Raw genomic sequence first — 21,435 nt, forward strand, 5'->3', positions numbered from 1 at the left:
TTTTTAAAAATAACATGGGACGGGCACTGTGTTGTAAGCATGTTCATTTAAAGACATGCCTGCTCATTGCACATGCTCAAGTCTCACTAGTGTTTTGCTGAAGGTATAGTATTTGACTGGAAATTGAGTCATTTTGTGAAAAAGGTTGTGATTTTAAGGAGCTTGGTTTGACAATTTTGGTTTAAAAAGGACAAGAGGCAGTTTGCAAAATGCATGAAACTTGACATGTGTACAGGCTAAATTCTCTGTAGGAAAGAAGCTTACAAAATATTATTTGCCAATCAATGTGCGCAACATATAAATGGTGTGGCAGGTTTCTTCTCATAACCTCTAAACTATGTGCACAATGAACATACATTTTTACATATAACTACTGACTGATAATTAATGTATTAGCAGAGGTATTAACATTCACAACTTTTTCATGAGTTGCTTAACACAGACAAGTTTATGAGTGTCATAATAAAATAGAGGGTTTGCAGGAACATGGTTTCCACAACTCTGTCTTGTAACTCTTTGTCCAAGCAGCCTAAAAGTATACATCATCCCAGACCTCGTTACATACCTAGCAGTGATCTTCATGTCTATGCACTATAAAACACAATATAGATTTGAGGAACCTTAGCAGGGCTTTAGATTGCCACAAAGCTGAAATGATAAAAGGTGTGCCCAAAATAAGCAAACCAAATCAAGTAGAAACATGCTAATCTCAAAACAAGTTAAAGTTTGTTTTGTTGAACGACACTACTAGAGCACATTGATTTATTTATCAATGGCTATTGGATGTCTTTGAGAGCAAACCCACTATATTTTTCCATTAGTAGCAAGGGATCTCTTATATGCAGCATCCCAGACAGGATTGCACATACCACAGCCTTTGATATACCAGTTGTGGTGCACTGGTTAGAATGAGAAATTGCCCAATGGGCCCACTGACAGGGATCAATATCAAACTGACAGCACATCAATTGAGCACTTTAGCACTGGGCTACGTTCCACCCGACCTCAAAAGGAATGGAATGTTAAGCTGTAATCTGAATATGTACAACTCTTTACCAACTGTTATTAACATTACTGCAGTAAAATGACCTTGGTGTATGGAAAGTTAAGCTGTAATCTGAATATGTACAACTCTTTACCAACTGTTATTAACATTACTGCAGTAAAATGACCTTGGTGTATGGAATGTTAAGCTGTAATCTGAATATGTACAACTCTTTACCAACTGTTATTAACATTACTGCAGTAAAATGACCTTGGTGTATGGAATGTTAAGCTGTAATCTGAATATGTACAACTCTTTACCAACTGTTATTAACATTACTGCAGTAAAATGACCTTGGTGTATGGAATTTTAAGCTGTAATCTGAAGATGTACAACTCTTTACCAACTGTTATTAACATTACTGCAGTAAAATGACCTTGGTGTGCTCAGAACAGACAAAAAGCCTGTTGTGCCCAAATCAGCAAGATCTAAAGCCGTTTAGTAAACAGTATCTAATAAGCTGAATACCAATACATTTTGTGAATGACCACTTAAACATGCAGTCATTTCTTCTAAGTATTATTATGCATTGCACAAAAAAGAAAAAGAAAAAAAAAAAGAACTTATATTTGACATTTAATCCTTTTATTAACTGGAATTGGGCAATGACATACTCACTCCTAAAAACAAAAAAAAGGAACTTTTATAAAAGACGTTTTGTGGAATCAGCTCAATGAGAATATTAAAGATGTACCATCTGTAGCCTCTTTCAAACAAAAAGACTTTGCCATGTGCCAAAGTGTCACAAGGTTAGTTTATAACCCAAAATGTACCATTTTGGTACCAGTATCATTTAAGTTATAAAATACTATATAAGAGAACACCCCATATATTACATTGTTTGTTCGATGTCTTGTTTGCAATGTATTTAACTATTATACATGTCATAGGGGTTTGAAAGATTTTGTTTATGATTGTATGTTAAATGTTTGATACAGTTTAGAGAAGGCCATATAGGAAACCAGTCTCTATTTATAATGAATACTGGGTATGTCAGCTTTATGTAAAGATGATTATTACTGTTAGTAGTATAGTAGGGCACTTGTACAGCCAAGAGATATGTCCTAGAAACGAGTACAAAAGGCCTGAAACAATGTTCTGGGTGGTGCTTAAGAACCCTGGAAAGTGATAGCTGGTATGAACAAGGTTAGTAAAGGTTGCCACTTACATGTAAGTACATGCATAGCCTTGTCAATCTTTTTAATGAGCAAACTATTATGTTAAAGAGACGGTCATTGTTAAAATGTTTCATCTAATAAAGCCATTTTGTATCCAAAACATTTAAATATTAAAATCAATTTGCTGGTCTAAAATGTCAGTATCTGTATATTCACAGCATTTCTTATTGTCCTAATGTTTGAGAAAATGTATAGCTCAAACTTCATCACTGTATTTGCCAATATTATATTTGTTCCTACTTCAGAGACAGTAAGAAACACCTCGTTTATATATAGACAATGAAATGGGAAATTGTTATTAATATGTAATTTTAGTTGTTTAAAAGGATCTATTAGAAATATCTTACAATAATAAAAAATGTTTCCGTGCATTCTTTAAATTTAAAGGGCAACTACAACTACAATTCAATTACCTAGTACAGGTCTGTGGACCGATCATGACAATGCTCCCCCTTCATGTGTAAAAAGTTGTCCCGTTGAATTATCCGTCCCTTGCATTTCAAGGTGGCACAATCACGACATTTCCAGTAGATAGTTTGGCCCAGCTTTGTGGGTACAACCTTGTCCCTTACATAACCAAATCCATCGAAAACCAGTTTCATATTCTTTCTGTCAGTCTGTGAACAAAAAAGTTGAACACGGTTTCATTGAACAAAACAAACTTTATTGTCATGTAAATGCAACATTTCAACAAGAAAACTCACAGAGAACAGGAAGAGTGTAATATACACGATAGTCATGAAACCATCACAAAAAAACAGCACAAGTCCCAAACTATTATTGTTATTGTTATTGTTATTATTATTATTATTATGTACAAGCACATTGACAAAAGACAACAAAATTCTACATTCAGAATTAAGGTCAGTGTTGAAGAAACAATGTGCTAGGAAGGCCAACGTCCTGAAAACAAGCTGTTAAGCTATTATGAAGACCACTCAACTTGATCATGTTTTGTTAAAGTTAGTTTTGATGACATCTGACTGAAATGAAATCTTTCTTCCACCATACCTTGATCAATACCATTTTTTCTCTTCCTTAGGTATAGAGGACAGAGCTATCCCCTCAAAGAAAGCTATGAAAGATATTTCTATCTTTCATCTACTATGACATCATAGCCTTTAACATGGGGCGAATTATGTCATTGGTAGGTAATATACATTGTAGGACATCGTATCAATGCACATTGGTGATTTTAGGTCATCATTTTTATATCAATATTTTGTTATTAAAAGCTTCATTAGAAAAGCTATCTTGTTAACTTGTGGTGTTAATTGTAAAACAGCACAAACAATAAACACAAGTAATAATATCAGGTGGCCCACAAATAAACATTCAGAGATTCAAGTCCAATATTTATAAATCTAAAATAATTGTAATAATTAATTTTGCTTCTGCTTATGCGTCAATGTACAAAATTTGGTTAGTCTAATATACATTTATCATGGACAAGAAAGCAAACACAAGACATCACATATTTAACAAAACAGATTCACTATTTTTATGAATTACTAGAATTTATTCACAAATATTATCATAATTTGCAACATTTTATAATTGTATATGTGTTACTTTATGAAATATTGAACTTCAACTCTCGAAATGTTTTTCTAAAGACCACCTGATTATCTTTATGTACAAAGATGTAAATTTATTAATGCAAAAAAACTAAAACCTTTAAAAACATGCATAATAGATACGCGTATAATTGAAAAAAGAACCATTAATTCATTTACAAAGATAGCAAAATGTTACAAATGTTCACTTTACATATTTGGGTGAAAAATAAACACAGGTAACAATGGTATTACATTTTAAGAGGCTACCTTTGTCTGTGATTTTTAGTTATGTTCATAAGGGTATGAACAAAACAAAAATCATGCACAAACTGTCAATCAGCAAAATTATATAATTAAATTTATAACACATATTAATAAGAATATAACGAGTTATTTTATCTGCAACAATAACACTCAATAAAATGTATTTATATAAAAAAAAAATATTTTAAAGAGTTTGTTTTGTTTAACTGCTAGAGTACATTAATTAAACACTGACTACTGCTTATCAAACATTTGGTAATTTTTACAAGTAGTCATCAGAAGAAACCCACTAATTTTTTTCATTAGCAGCAATGGATTTTTAATATGCACTTTCTTACAGACGAAACAGCTTTGATATACCAGTTGAGATGTAATAGCCGAGACAGCAAAATACAAAACCCCCACCCCAACGGGTCTGTCTAGGTTCGATCTTACAACCCAAGCACCAACAGAGCTAAATCCTGTCCTTCAATAATAAAATGACATCATCAAATGGTGTGGTTAGTTCCCCGACATTTTATAGTCATGCAGAAATGTTGTTACAGCTAGACCAATAAACTGTAATGATTATAAAAGACATTTAATTATTGTTATGAAGTCCAGTGCTTATATACTACTGATAAACATCAGATATATTTCATTCAACTAGCTCTGATGACAATTTATTCTTCTGTAATTACCAATAGCATGGCTAGCTATTCAACAATGCTTTTATTCAATATTTAGTTTTAGAAAGTTAACATCTGTAAAATCCATATTATGGAACTATTAATGACTTATGAGAGAGATTTCAGTTTTCACGTTTTGACTATCCAAGTAACTACCAGTATGCTGATTTACACAAACTCTAGCACACACAATTATAACCGTATGCTGATGTACACAATATTCCGACTACCAACTACTGCTGTTTTCCATATCTGATATTCCGGGGCTGTGACAATGGCCCATTCTTAGACAGAAACAGCCTTTCCGTTCTAAAAGCCGGGCTTTGCATTTTCTTCTAATGTACAACCGACATCTCCAGTATGTGGTATTGTTCTTCATCTTGTCTCTTATATAGCAATATCCATTACGAACCAAAAACTGACTTCTTTTCTGTGCAAAAAAGATGTTAACATTAAATGTTGCACCAGCATTGTACTTATCAAAGCTTAAACAAATTGATCACAAATATGTACGTCATTGGATGCACAAGGGTATATTCTGTAATAATCGAGTACACATTTGTATTCTACGTTTCATAACAACACTTACATACAAAGTGGTTCTGTAATACAGATTATTAAAGAACAAACATTTGAAAAATGGGTAGAAGCAGTTAACAAGTTAATGATAAAAACAACATCCTGAATCGGTAATGATGGATATGACAATATCAGGAGTTGACATGTTTGACTGCCATCATATAAAACCCACAAAAACAACATAATATGTAATATGGGGATTCTGAAATAGGGTTGACCCACATGATCACACCAGTAATTCATGTTTTAGCTTGTGTCACAACATGCACTATCTGGTTTTTTACTTGGCAATATAATTCCAGACTACCCAGGAGATTCGAACAATCTCAAACCCATGTTTTTGTCAACAGGAGCATTTATACAGTCACTACCAGACTCCTACATATTCCTTTCAATATAACCAACCAAAGCTCAAACAAGTTGTGGGAATGTACAAAGCACATCGGAAGGTGCCATTTCTTCTCAACATTTCAACATTTGGCTATTTATTAACGACACCTGGCATTACTGCACCATGCTTATCTTAATAAAGTTCATATCAACAACACTGTAAACATATTCAAGTCTGACAAAAATATTTTTGTTAAATTAACTGCCTAACTTGGATTATAATAGCTGACCGCACTATTTTGGGGTTAAAGCAAGTATGAATGGAAAGAACAGTGTGCACACTTTTTGCATGAGCAAAGTCCGACAGGTATCTCTGACACTTTAGTGTATTAAATGTATTTGACTTATAAATAATTAATTTATGTGTTTAAGTGTCGTTTCCGTTTTCCGACAAAGTGGGGCTGTGAGAATGAGGTGAGCGTAGACTAAAATATCCATTCCGTTCTACGAGCCGTGCCTTGCAGTTTTTTGTAGCATACGACCGACACCTCCAATATGTTGCATTGATCCTCGTCTTGTCTCTCTTGTACCAATATCCATGAGCTAATAATAGGCTTCTTTTCTGTGGAAAAGATGTTAACATTAAATTTCTGTACTGGAATATCAAAAGTAAACTATTTCATCAAACACATGCATCAGTTAGTATGAAGTAAGGATAGGTGAAGTGTGCATTATTTTGACAGTAATATATTAGTATGTGGCAGCAGCAGTTGACCCACTGGCCTCTGTGGTTTAGTGGTTACGCCATCAGACTTAAGGTCAACAAATACCGGAGTCACATCAAGGTTCAGGCATTGGAAGGTGGTAGGCCACTATATACTGAGTATTTAAAAACTTCACAACCATTTCATCTTGGCTAATTAGCAAATATGACAGAATAATGTGTTAAATATGTTTTTTTTTTTTTTTTGTATGACGTCCAAAGAAAGAATAGGAAGAAATGTTGAGTCAAAAATCTGTTTGATGCCCCCATAGCATTTGTCAAAACCACAAACCGTCAAATGGTAATTCACATGCAGGGTCGTATGCCCTCCATGTGTACCCACAACTGCAAGGCAATGCCTCCTCATTGACACGTGTAGTCTGCATTAGGGATACGGCACCATTGTTCCACTAATGAGGCACCATGTTTCTGCAAAGTCTGTGGAGGGTTCCTGGGAGTGTGCAGATATTCACCATCCCACAGACAGGATAGCACATACCACGGTCTTTGATATACCAGTCGTGGTGCACTGGCTGGAACAAGAAATAGCCCAATGGGCCCACCTACTGGGATCGATCCCAAACTGACCGTGTATAAAGCGATCGCTTTACCACTGGGCTACATCCTGAGATATCTCGCAAGTTGACACATACAGCTTATTTACTCATTCATTCCCACCGTTTTGCACATGACACTGACCAGAAATAACATTTAACAGAACACTGATCAAGATTTAATTTTCATAAACAACCACTTAAGTTTTTTGTTTTTGCATGAGCAATACCTGGAAATTTTGAGTTAAAAAAAGAGGTTTTTGGTAAGTAAATTCACTTGACAACAATGGCAGAACATTGCAGTAATTTTCAGGAATTAATAGCTGATTGTGACAGCTAATTTGATAATAAAATTTGACTATTTTACCAACAATTAAAATCAATAAATATGGGATATGAATCGTTGTTTTTTTAAAAATTCTTTTTGAGAAAAAAGTTACTGTGAATAATGGCCATAAATATTGTCCACAAATGCACGCAAGTAAATGCAAATTTAGCAATTTTTTGCCTAATTTTAATCAACATTAAGTGTTCTAAAATATAAAAATTAGAGAAAACCACGAAAATAATACTTACCTATTCACATTATTTTATTTATTTATAAAACATTTCAGAGAAAATATGAGTGAAAGTTATAAATGTATACCCCTCAACATGGTTTTATCAAAAATTAATCCAGTATAGTCAGGTTAACAAAGTATCAGCATGATCGTGAAGGAATAATAATGGGAACTATAAACTTTACAAATGTTTCATAATATATGCCGTCCCTCTCCACAATCTCCAGTCAGACCTTACCAAAAAGGAAAACCCTTGTTGTAGACAAACAATAGGAAAAAGTCTGGATGATACAATTAGCACAAAGTCTTAAAACACTGAAATGGATAGAGAGTTCTACACGAGTGGCAGTTACATACCATTTATCCTACAAGTTGTTTTAAATGTATCTAATGAGCAAAGCAGGTTGGATTCGTTTTTAAACTACAAGTTGTAAGATAATTGGTATCTAAGTAATGGACACAAATGCAGTATATTTCTTATATATCATCAAAAACAAGGTTTTAAACAAATTAAAAATCTTTTCCAACTTAAACTAAATTTATTTACTGCCCTTTTGCCGGTAGCTAACTTATGCATCATAGCCTATCAGTTTCAGGTCAACCTACGTGTATACCTCATAGATCAATCAAGTACTTGTTTCATTGGATGGTATGGCTGTCGCAACAGGGTCAGGAGCAGCCAGTAGAATGCCTTTAAAGAAACTTCATTACAAGCATGTTGATTATCTTTGAAAGCAGGTGGCTGTTTGAGAAAAGTTGGCAGCAGGGTTTTGCCAGAGGGTAAAACGGGTATGGCACCATACCCAAAACATTTTGTAGGTTTTATTTTTTTTAGTTAACCTTTTGACAAAATATTTATTCTTATCATTACTGTATGATTTTCTTAACCCTAGCCTTAAACTTAACCCGTTTTCTTTCTGAGGGAGACGCCCCCTGTTGACTGTGATTGCATTCAATTCCATAGTGCCATACCAAAAAAAATCTGGCAGAAATATTGAGCTACGTTTAGATTCCACCAGCCACTTACTAATGAGCACAACTGATTACATGGGCCATTCCCTTCAAATACCAGTAAGAAATATTTTATATGCACACTTTTTATACATAATCATGTATAATACCACAATCATGACCCCAAAAAATGCTGTGGTAAAATAGCACATAACATCTTCTACCAGCTCTTTAGAAAAAGGTTTTTCCAATTTCTTTTAAACTCATATGCTACTTTTGTGTATCGAAAGTTAAATAACACAATCTGGATTAATGTGTAATTAGTAGTTGCATAAAAAGTTTTCATCTTAAATATCATCAACAGTAAAGTCATCAGACATTTATGGACTTTCATCATCAGTTGTTGAGCAACTTTCTTCATTAGAGTCTTGTTCAGCAGTAGAACCTGAAGGTGAATGTTTGCTTCTGCACGATGCTGCTGCTAAGTGACTTGCTTCTGCAGAATTAAAAGGATAAATTCCACATTTGTTGAAAAATGTCTCCAGGTTAGTTGCAGTTAGGCTATAATTATAAGCACTACATGCAAGCTGACACTGAACGTGCTTAGATATTGACGAGGATGGATGTTCCTTCGCATACCGACGCTTCAGAGTGTCAAACGTGTTTTTAAATGGTCCAAACAACTGAACGTCTACTGGCAAGTAAGGTGCCTGTGGGGGGTGAACAAACAGAACAATATTCTGTTGCTTGGCCCAGTCGACAATTCCAAGTGCGAGACGAGTTCTCTGTCCACCAATGAGGATGAGTAATGGTGACTCTTGATCATATTCCTTTAAGTGTTTGAGAAAATGTTCTTCAATATATAGTTTTAACAGTTTTTCATCAGACCAGCCCACAGCTGCCATGCTGTCTGACCCACCAGCTGGCAAACCCTTTAACAAGTCAGTTGTCATGTTCTTTCCCTCAAACACGAAATAGGGTGGAAGTACACTCCCTGAAGCACTTCCAGCCCCTAGAACTGAAGATGAGTTACTGTTGCACAGGTCTAACTCAGCAACACCATATATATTCTGTGCCTTGTCTTTCAGATTATTTTGGGACAAAAGTTTATCCAGTTCCTCATAGTATGCACTAACATTTTCTTCCAGTACACATTTAGGTGCTGATGGAGCTGGTTTCTTGACAGCTACATTTGGCCATCGTGAAATGAATTTCCGATACCACTGCAGAGACAGGGACTTTTCCTCATGTCGCAGCCCAAGGGAAGCAGCATATTTGGTGGCAAGATCACACATCTCAGTCCGGTTAAATTTATATCCTATGCGATTCATCAGTGCTATATGATCAGCTAGTCTCTCCTCGTCTGTGTTAGAAAACAATGGGGCAGGTCCAGATTTAAATGTATCTATGTGCACGACACCTCTGACTCGTTGCCGGAGTGTCGAATCGGGTACACCATACAAGCGTGCAGCTCGAGACACAGCAATGCCATCTTCTTTTACAGCAGTGTAGGCATTCGTTAAAGCATCTTGTGTATAACGATGGTACTTGGTACGAACTTTCCGTGTACTCTGAAAATATGATTATTGATCACACTTAATTGACTTTAGTTACAGCAGATCTCTAACAATATGCCTCCCCTGCCATAAACTAATTTGGTGTCACTTATACAGTGAAACCTGTTTAAACGGATGACGTCGGTGACCTAATATTTATCCGGTGTATACAGGATCCGGTGTTTAGAGGGTCACGTTTTTATAAAACAGAGTTATTGCCCTTGACGTGCAATTTGCAACGAATTACCCGAGAATGATTTGATTGATCCAATAAACCTGTTTTGTAACGTAGTTATATAATCATTTATTTAGTTAATGATAACATTGTGCTGCAATATTTACTAATTATTAATGCATTGTTTATTTCCACAAGTTTCTTTTGCCATGGATCTAGAACTTTCTTTCGTAAATTCTCTGATATGTTCGTAACTAAAAACGAACATGTCCGAGAATTGCCGAATGAATCTGAATGTGGTAAAGGCAACAAGGGCCAATCATCTCGCCGTATCCCTATTTTGTTATATATATATATTTGTGAACTAACTTTAAAACAAAACAAAAAACAAAACAAGTTTCAGTATAATTTAGTTTTTATCGAAACCTTGCATGATTTTCACCAAAAACATGGACCCGATCAACGTTTAAAAAACGAGTCCACAGTTTGTTGTTTTGCTTCCGATTTGCTTTTGAGGACAATCGTCATAGACATTGATTCAAGTTTCAGAATGTGTTCTAAATAGCGTTCATCCTTTGCAAGAGCAAAATTTCTAAGTTTTTTAATCATAACCAGTGCATCATTGTGCGACATTTCACAACCGTTGGGTTGCAAACTTTCATCGGAACAACTTTCACTCTCGTCATCACTTGGGCTCTTATCACATTCCTCTGATTTTCTGAATTCATTCAGAAGTTCATTTTCCCAATCATCACTTGTATCCTCGATTGGCAAATGGTCGTCAAATGTCGCAATAGTGGTCAGATCGACATTCATCCGATGTTCGTTGACCAGTTGTAAAAGGGGAATGTCGTCATCATCATTATCAGTGGAATCCATATTTGTCGATGTTGAGGTGGGAAAGCCTCATTTTTTTTCTCCTAATTTAGTAAAGTGTAGCAAAATTCAGTGAGTGTATCTCTCGTTTCTATTGCAGAAATGATAAAATTCCCTATTAGTGTTTATTCAGTGTATAAAATATTATGTCACGTGTGTACATTTTACTTGAAGTTTAGTTTTTTCTATCATTTTACTCTAACTGTGCCTGTATTTCAATGCTAAATTGTATTGACCAAATCAAAGGCGGAAACCGTAAGGCGTGAGTAGCTGGCATGTGTTTGAAGGTGAGAAGAAGTCGACAGTTTCAGACAGTACAATTGGAAACAATCGAGCATTAATTACTCTGTCTGCTATTCTGGGCTGAGACCTCAGAAAGCGATGACCCCTTACGTAACACCGGATGTTGGTCAGTGGAAATTCCGGTCGGCTTTGTTAGCTGGAAGTTGTGTTTTCACGCGAAGTTGACTCTTCATTCATTTACACTACGCCGGTTGTTCAGGTTAATTTATTAAGGATTTAACATTTCTGAGCGAAAAATCAATCCGGTTTTCGGAATTGAGAGGCGGTTTTATAAGGTTTTTATACATGGTTTAAATAGCCAAAAAATTCGGGACCATGGAACTTGGCCGGTTTTGACAGGATTCCGGTATGTTCAAGGTCCGGTTTAGACAGGTTTCACTGTATTAAAAAATTAAATTACATTTCTCATTAATGTTATTAAGTCTTTGTCAAAAAAACTGAGCAATCTCTTGTGCTCCTACATACCTGCCTATGGAGTTTTAGGAGAGTGGAAAATTGATCAATAAACTTTTAATTAATTTTTATTTTTATATTTTGAGACAACATCAGCAAGTGTTACCTCAGTGTGCCATTTCAAGTTTTGATCTAAATTTGAATCAAAATACAGTAATTATACAAACTGAAATGAATAATTGGAATAAAAAGGAATGAGATAAACCATAACACTATATATTAACTAAAAATAAATCAGTTGAATTTATCAAAATTTAATAGCTTGGTTAATGTGCTTTTATTTTGTTGCATTTTTTGGCTGGAAAAGTAAAGGTACAGAAAACATGCATGAACATTGTTTAACATGCCTACAACTGTAGATGTACCATTTTTGTACACGACTGTCAGTATGTTCTTATTACAATACTGTTTAAAACAACTGGGCATTAATTACTTCTCAGCTATTGCTCTGGACTCATCGGTGATATAATATGGGCAAATTACATTCAAAATTCAGATAGGTATTCAGTTCTTGGGTACTTGTTTCTTCAGGATAATTAATTGAGGATAATACCTTCGCAACCCCCTATTAATCCTGTTCTGGTTTATTAAATAAGAAAAAGACATTAACAACCAGGAAATTTGACAGAAAGTTGATGATTCTAATGTATCTGTAATTTGGCCTCACATTTTATTTACATGTCTGGCCATACAAATTTGCCATGGGGTCTGCAAACTTTGTCAATGGAAATGACATGGTACCTCAGGTTTTTGTATGACCTGTTCCCCTCATCTGACTACACATTCACAGACTATAAATTAAACACTAAAAATCAAGACATCAATTCTTCCAACATGTGCCAAAGTTTACCAGGGAATATAATGTTGCTTAACAAAATGCAATTTACCAAAATGATGTCATTTGGAAATTACCCTTGTTATGAATGGATCTTTGCATCCCCATGTAGCACAAGTAATTATCAATGCACTTTACACAAACAATACTCAAACAAATTTAAGGTGGGATGGGGAATCAGACATGTTTTTGGGGGGTTAAATGATAAGATCTGGACCATGTAATTATGAAACCACAAAACAGTGTACATTTTAGAATGACTTGCTATAGGAAATCAAACAAAGTACATGTTTGTTATTGTTTTATGGGGGAGGTGGAGGGGTTCACGCATGGATAACTAAAAAATAATAGCTTACTAGTATAGTTCAATAACAGTGTCCATGGTTTGAGTGAGTTATTTGAAACAAGCCATTCATATCAACCTTTTAAATTTAATTAAAGTAGTTCTTATGATAGACAGGTGAAGTCAAGGACACATTATGTGTTAAACAGTTTCAAAACGAAAACCTAGTACACATAAAATAATATAAATATGCAGGCACCTTAATAGTAATACATGGCTATAGTGATATTACAATCTCTCTTTTTGTCAGTTCGGCCATGGAGAGATGATAATTCAAAGGAAACTGGCTGATGTTAAACTAATGAATATTTCAAAATGGTCAGTGCATCGGTTTTGACTGGGTGTTGTATGCATCACATCCAATTCTATGATTAGATAAGGAAGATCTCCACTTGAAAAACCTGCCACATTTACATTGGAATTGGTATTCATTATTGTGCTTTGCTTTGATGTGGCACTTCAGGATGTCTTTGTCAGCCTGCAAACAACCACAGATGTTGCAACATACCTTCTTATAGTTAGATGTTGGACTACATTTGCGCACATGTCTTTGAAACGAAAATGGATAGCTGAAAGAAGTCCCACACTTCGTACACGTCTGGGTGATTCCTGCATGCTTGTTCATATGACCTCTGAAAGCAATGTTGGACATGAATCCTTTTTGGCAATGTTTGCATTTATACTGTGACTTATGGTTATGCTTATCATCAATGTGCAACTTAAGTCCTCTTTTTGAGATGTACGTTTTGCCACACTGGTCACAGATGTACTGCCCTTTTACAGGATGACACTCATGAATGAATGAAAAATGCTGTTAGCACTATGTCTGTATTTTGTGGAAAATGCGCATTCATACATGCCCTTAGTATATAGCCACTGTGTTTTCTGTTTATCCTGTGTATGTGATTCTGTCTTCATGGAGGTATAAGGAACTCCAGAGTTTACTGCAATGTCATCACCAATGTCCACTTCATGGTCATCAGTTCTTTCCTCTTCTTCCTCATCTTCACAAATTCCAACTACACACACTTCCATGTCAGGAAGGGGTTCTTCCACAGGCAATATTTCATCTCCCATCTTCAATATAATGAATGCAATTTATATTCAGTACGTTACCTTGGTAGGAGTCAAACATCAAAATGGTACAAAAAATTTGCGCATGTCCAGGTCTTTACTTTCACACCAGATAACTTGGGTCTTCAGCGTCTTCTGCTATTCATACAGCATGGTACTGTTAGCATTAGTGGGGGAGGGGGGTTGGTTAAAATACAAGCGTTTAGCGGACAAGCAACTTTTGTTGTTTATTGTACTCCCAGTCAGCTTAAAAAAACCCTTCAAAATGTCAGCTGATAAAATTGAAAGTTTTATATAGTTGTTATTATATGAAACTAACATATTACAGTAAGTTCTTATATAGGTATGTAATGAATGTGGTAATCAATTGGCTGCAGTTTATAATATGTCATTTAAACTCTTGATTTCCTCATCTTGTGTAAAAGATGTAACTGTTGTGGTCAGGGCATGTCACTACAATGGTTACATCTTTAAAAAAAAAGAAGAGGAAATCAATGGAGTAGCGTGAACACTGTAAATATATTCTCTATGATTTTCAAAGGTACTTGTATATTAGATGTGCAGTGTTATGTTCAAAGGGTGACCTGGCATAAATGGGGATTTTTGGATTTTAATTCAAACTCCGTTACATGGTTTCTGAGACACTGTTTTTACATTTATTATAATAGACAATTTGAGAAAAAAAAAAAAAAAAAAAAAAAAAATCCATGTTGGTAATACTATAAAAAAAACATACCAGTCATTTACATTTGAAAATATCAGGTGATTGGTAAATTGCTCACCTCATCAGTTAACAAGTAACGCTTGCACATTTGAATATCACACATTGAACAACAATCATGAGCAATCAATGAATCGGAATAATGATATTCAACACTGGGGTCAGGTTCTTTTCAAACAACCCTATTTTTAGCTAGACAAGATAAAAAAAAAAAGGTGTGCTTGGGCATAAAAGCGTGAAGGTGAAGACTGAAATATTGAAATGGGGAGGATACTGAATACAAAATCCAGTGCATTATTTTGTTCCATTTTGAAAGGAAAAATGAACTTAACCTAATTTGATTTTAAAATAACAGTTAGCAAAGTGTTTTGTGAAATGATGTTGTATTTCCTGAAGTCAAATTTCATAAATAAAATCCAATGAGAATTCAGTGGACTGTTTAAACCAGGTAAAGCTGCAATTTAGCAGAATTCTGTGCTTCCGTATAATCCCATATTTTAGGTTGGAAGTGTAGGATCATTGGATGGAATTCCAAAATTCCAAAAATCAATATGAAATATCAATTTGTTCTGGGTTTGAAAATGAGTTATCATTGCCACTTGAGTGACCAACTTCATGACTGAAATCTTGAGCTGATCTTGTTAAAGAAATTGAGGGGAGTGATTAATTGCTCCCATAACTTGGATTATGGGGAGCCATTTAAGATATTACCACATTGATACCATATTAAGTCACATGCTAAGGGTAGCAAAACATTAATTTTCTTGAACTTCCATAGTGTCAGTGGAGTGATAATGATAGATTCCATTGAACAATGAGGTCTGCTTGAGTATATTTTTAACATTAAGTCACTTAGAAAAGAAAACTAATCTCAGAAAACTAAATATTCTGAAACATTCAGGGTTGAATGTTCAGTTTAAGATCATAATTTCTATGGAGGGATTTGAATTCAGAATGTTCAAACATTTCTTTTCTACAAGTTAAAAAAAATGCAACTACCTGTGCTACGGATGATCCGTATTTTTCTGACTGATGTAAATTTCTTTTATTTTATTATTTATTTATTTATTTATTTATTTATTTATTTATTTATTTAATTATTTATTTATTCAATTAGTTTATATTATTTTTGCATTGAATCTGCGACTCATTGGCCATGCCAGATTTCCAAACGATTTAAACAATTGGTTCAGAATGACGATGAAATACACAATACATGTCCTGCATTGCCAATAGATGACTTCGGAGTTCTGACATTCCTGAATAATAATACATTTTATTTCATATCAGTGATCTATAAAACATACATAATTATACATATACATGTATATATTGTTAAACAATAATATATTGTTCTATAGGATGGCGGACTAGTAGAAATTTGGGCGGGCTAGTAAAATTTAGTTGGTTCTAGTCTGGTGTGCTAGTGAAATATTTTCCATTTCTGCACCCCTGCCTGAGGGATTTTCTGTCTATTATTAAAAAGTGTTTCACACAAGTGATTGTTGATATTATGCTGTCAAGAGATGTTGTCACCACCTGGTCCTCAAATGATTGATAAGGTTTGTAGAGTACAGTAAGTCGCAAGGAGACCTGGAATAGCTTTGGTTAATATCGGTGGACAAGTAGTAGATTTTTAGAAATGAACATCATTCTTGTTCATCTGTTAAAACTTTTCATGGTATCAGAAGTGGGACTTTACAAACTTCAAATTAAGCGACATAGCTGAATAAAAGGTTGATGAACTGCTTGTCCGCCAGATGACTCTTACATGCTTGACAATCCACCTACTATGAGGTGATGTTACACTGATGTGATGATCATGCAGGCTGTCCATTGTCAAAATTAATTTTTTGTGAGCAAGGGGGATAACTCTGTCTTTTCAAACAGTTGTCTCTCATGGCCTCCTGCTGCTGTGTGGATGTCACAAAAACAGGCATACAGATTCTTGAATTCTTTTTTCTATAACTAAAATTAACTCCAACATCACAATCAAATCTTCCGACATCAAGCTGTTTCAATGCAGAGACATTAATCATGTTGATTTATGCTTAGATGTGGTATAGTACCATGAAACAGTCTTGAACATTTGTGAGCAGTTTGTTTGATCTACAATGTATCAATACTGGATTCAAGTTAACATTAAGTACAGAGTCAGAAGTGTGCAGGGAATGGGAGGGTTTGGGGGTTGAAACCTCTCCCTATTCCAAACAAATTTTCTTTTTTCAATGTACTTTTCAAGGGAACATGACACAACCCATAATAAAAACTTCACTAGACAGTCTAGACCTGTATAATTTCTTGCACATTTGTCTGAGGTAAGCTGCTTGTCCTAAATCCGTTTAGCATTAAATTGACTTTACACATGTACTCACATTGGTTTGTAAAGATCAGTTTGCATAAGATACACACAATTAACCAGCTCAAATATTGTGAAAATCCCAATTTATATTTTTTAAATTTAAACAAGAAATTAAATAAAATAAAAAATAAAATCTCAATTGCTGAAAATTCCTTTTAACATTTAACATTGCAATGAGACTTCCATGTCGTATCAAGACAGCTGTTGTATCAAGACAGATGAAAACAAAGTTTATAAAAACTATAGTTGGGCTTGTGTTCTGGGCAGTATTTCTGTAGAACAAAACCTTTTTTGGGAGGGTTGCATTTTTAACCCATGCCTTTTGAATTCTTTTTGTGGGCTTGCACAGCTAAAAGCACATAACCCACATGTACTTACATGTATATAAATATAAATATGAATATATATATGACTCATGGAAGTAGAACTATCTCAAATTTCTTTTTAATAATATCAATCATACAAATTTGTAACCATTTATTTCTTAAGTACAGCCATTACAATTCACATTAACTTTCAGCAATGCCAGTATAAAAGCTACTAAAGTAAAATGTATTAATATTACCAGTCAACACAACTTTACTAAACAGATACTACTAGAATACACATACAGTGAAACCTGTCTAAAACAGACACTGAACAAACCGGAATCCTGTCAAAACTGGCCAAGTGTCATGGTCCTAAATTTCTGTGAGATTATTTGTTCTTCTACTGCTATCAAATGGTCCAGGTAGTCTTCAGATAAACGAAACTGTTTTGTTTCTGAATATTTATTCTGAGATGGTGTACTCCGATTACAGTTACATACTAAAGTATAGCATGGCTGGAATTTGGAGGGAATGATGGTGAAAACTTTACTACACACCCTACAATCTTACCAACTGGTTTCTTTGACATGAACAAATATGACCTCAATCATTTTGTTTATGAAGTACATAGGAATTAATCAATAAAGCAAACCATCTTTCATTTCTTGAAACTAAGGACTTGTTTGTAGAACATAAACACTTTGTATGGACTATGTATAATTTATTTCTGGCCACTGAAAATGAAAATTCAGCAATATCTTTTCATGGAACATTTTATTTTCAAAACTTTGATTAGTGACAGTAGCTACATGTAATCATGCTGAAAATTGATTAGCAAAAGTATTTAATGTTTTACTTAGAAGTGTGTCTCAATTCCTGAAAGATGCATATCAAATCATGACTCAATAGTGAACAAAATGTTCTATACTGTTTTAGCCCTGTAAACACTTCTGGAATAGACGGAGAGTTCACTGTCATCGATAATTAAACATTTCAAATAGGAGTCACTCCTATTCATGAATGAATATTCATAATGACATACATGTATTAAATATTTTTTCAACAAACTTTGAAGGAAGCAAAAGAAATGTCAAACATCTATGTACATGTTTATAACAATTGATAGAGAGAATATATACACATGTACAATGTATGCATAAAAACTGAGTAAAATAGCATCAAAATTAAACAGGCACAACTAATAGCAATAACTATAAAAAATGGAATGGGTAGCTCAGTGGAAGAATTGGTCTGCACCAAGTGTGAAATAATCTAAATTTGATCTCTAGATACATGTAATTTGTTAAAAATAAAATAGTACCTAGTGAGTTTTACTGGCTATTACAAGGTCCACCCTGGCTACCTTTTAAACACTTCCCAAGGGAACACTCTCCCCTCTTGTCAGATTCTTTGCATACAAATTTCCATTCAGTAATACTTGTAATTTGATTATGATCTGTGGACATCATAGGTATGCTTTTTAGAATTTTAAAGTTTTCAGAGGTGTTCAAACCAAAAACTGTCAAGAGTAAAAATAATTCTTAACGTTCTCCTAGTATAAGAGGTTTGAGATTTGCCATCTTCAGCTAATAACCAAGGGGGTACAACAGTTGAATACTAAGACTAAATGTGTTGCTATGTTTACTCCACAACTCCCCAGTGACTAATCCAATTGGAGATTACTGAAAACTGAGGTAGCATTTTTCTGAGATGAAGATATTCGAAGGAAAGCATTCAAGAAATTATCTTAAAAACCGTTCTAGGATAATGCAGAAATGACAAACCAGTTAAAATTTGAAGAGTGATGTGATTCAAAATTTGATATCAGTGCTTGTCTTATGCACTATATACACAGATTAAAATTTGAACCCGATCCATTTGGCAGATTCTAACACCTACTTACAAGAAAGGTTTGATGACTTCTACAAAGAGGTTACAAAGAATGTTGCTCCGATTACAAGTTTCAATTCACATTGCAGTTAACATTTTGTTGTCAAAATTTTAATTAGTGACAGTTGCTAATCGACTGAAAATTGATTTAGAACTTTGTAGTGACCTTGGAAACTTCAGTAGCAAATTGTGACCTGATATAGAACAAAATGTTCCATCGCTGAAGTTAAGTGTAAAAAGAAGGTAAGTTAACCTTTTCATGTCTATGCTGGAATGACGTCAAAGACGAGTCTCTTCGTGATGTCACTGTAATAGCAACCTACAGTGCACCATCATGTCCATAATGTTATTACATTAGAGAATATATGTCTACCAGACCAGATGTCAATTACTATGTTTTTCCATAATTCTTTGCAGAAAACTGACAAAGAAAGTGACCATACTATATTTAGCAACAAATTATTCAGGAAACCCCACTTGTTGTCAAGTACAAGACTTTTTAAAATTATTATTCTTGAGTTAATTGGATAGGATCAATTAATTTGTAGTTATTTATTACAAATAAATGTGAAAATATCTAAATATTGTAGTTTTAACTTTTGACAGAGGAACTGTAAGAGACTGAAATATTCCAGTGCTTATGGTTTGAAAATCAACAGTGAGCAATAAACTGCTCTCATAAAATTATGCTCACAGTGTCTAAGAGAAAATACAAAAAAAAATACTATGAGGTATTGTTAAATTGATCTATCTAAAATAAATTCAACTTCAAGTTACTATTTTAAAGTAATGTGATCAGTAGATATTGTCCATTTTCCATGGTACAAGTAATTTTGAGTAATTAAATTAATGATATTGGTGTGTGACGAGGCGAGCAGTTTTTCATTAACATGGAAATAGTTTTGCATAAAGCATAAATCACTCACTCACGACAAAACCTAAGAACTGATACTCAGTTTATCATTTTCACTTTCGTAACCGCTAGTCTTAAGTTAAAGCTGAACAAACCAAGTACTGTTATTAGTGTTAATAAATAAACTGCCATAAATAGGATAAATTTTGTTTTTAAATGTACATCCAGATTCAGTTGTTGTTAGCCCTGATTATTATATTAAACATTTTCAATGACAATGTCAAATGCTAAAAATTAAATAAATTAATGATACATACCTGTACATGTATAATAAAATGTTTAAAAGGAACATGTATTTACTTCCTTCAAAGTTAAAACAATTCTAATATTCTGTTGGCACCATTACATTTACATTACGTATGTATCACAGTACTAGTAAATAGAGAATATTAAACATATGGCCATTATATAATAAACTTACAGACCTGTCAACCCTCCTAGATTCTGTCGGCTCCAGACACCCAGTATTTTATCAAGTCTCACGCAGGAAAAAAGTTGCTCCAGGGATATCCTTATTTTCTAAGCATAAAGTTACCCATATAATTCTGGTATATTTCACACAATGTCAGTAATGAGGTTTTACTTATGATTAGTGGAAATACAATGTTTATTCCATCTTTATGATGATTTTAAGTAAGTACCACCAGCTGTTCCTCATTATAGTAAAAACTTAATATTAATTTGTAAGATTTATATAAATGTGTCTTAGGTACTTGTCACAAACCACAAATGATGACGATGATAACGTAACCTTTAAGTGTAATACAGTAAATAATATGTACCAATTAATGTTTAAATTTCTTGTTCATGTTCTTAACATTTTTTGATATAAGAGTTATTTTAAAATATATATTAAATCCCAATAATATTTAAACTTTAACAAAAAACCCTAATAAATATAAAAAGATTTTTTTTTTTTTTTTTTTTTTTAATGCCAAGATCTAAGGTTGAAAAGTTTACATGACATTATGTAGTGTTCATACAACTTATTGTAATACTTTTTAAAAACTTTTATTTTGTGTTAAATTTTGTTCCCTAAAATCTCGCCTACTTTTTTAACACACATTTCCTGCTTTTGAACACACACCTCCTGCTTTCTCTTGACTAAAGGTTGACAGGTCTGAATTTATATAATTACAAACTTTCTACTATTAGACAAATTACTCTATTCTAAT

The 21,435-nt window shown here is 33.9% G+C and overlaps 1 protein-coding gene across 15 annotated transcripts in view; it reads right to left on the bottom strand.

Annotated features, from left to right (window-relative positions):
* Positions 1 to 21,435, bottom strand: part of LOC121384031 (zinc finger and BTB domain-containing protein 49-like) — a 63,766-nt gene that overhangs the window by 30,091 nt on the left and 12,240 nt on the right. The window contains exons 4-5 of one of the 15 annotated variants that reach the window (XR_005959331.1): positions 2,637 to 2,840; positions 566 to 648 (exon numbers count right to left, since the gene is read on the bottom strand). The exons of 11 other annotated variants lie outside the window; for them this stretch is intronic. Coding sequence is in view for 3 of the 4 variants with exons in the window: in XM_041514189.1 (XP_041370123.1) it covers positions 2,637 to 2,840 (204 nt within the window). In the remaining variant the exon portion in view is untranslated. 3 more of the 15 variants (XM_041514189.1, XM_041514190.1, XM_041514191.1) reach the window with 3 other exon arrangements.

The sequence above is a fragment of the Gigantopelta aegis genome, chromosome 10 (genome assembly GCF_016097555.1).
Source record: "Gigantopelta aegis isolate Gae_Host chromosome 10, Gae_host_genome, whole genome shotgun sequence".
Classification (NCBI taxonomy): Eukaryota; Metazoa; Mollusca; class Gastropoda; order Neomphalida; family Peltospiridae; genus Gigantopelta; species Gigantopelta aegis.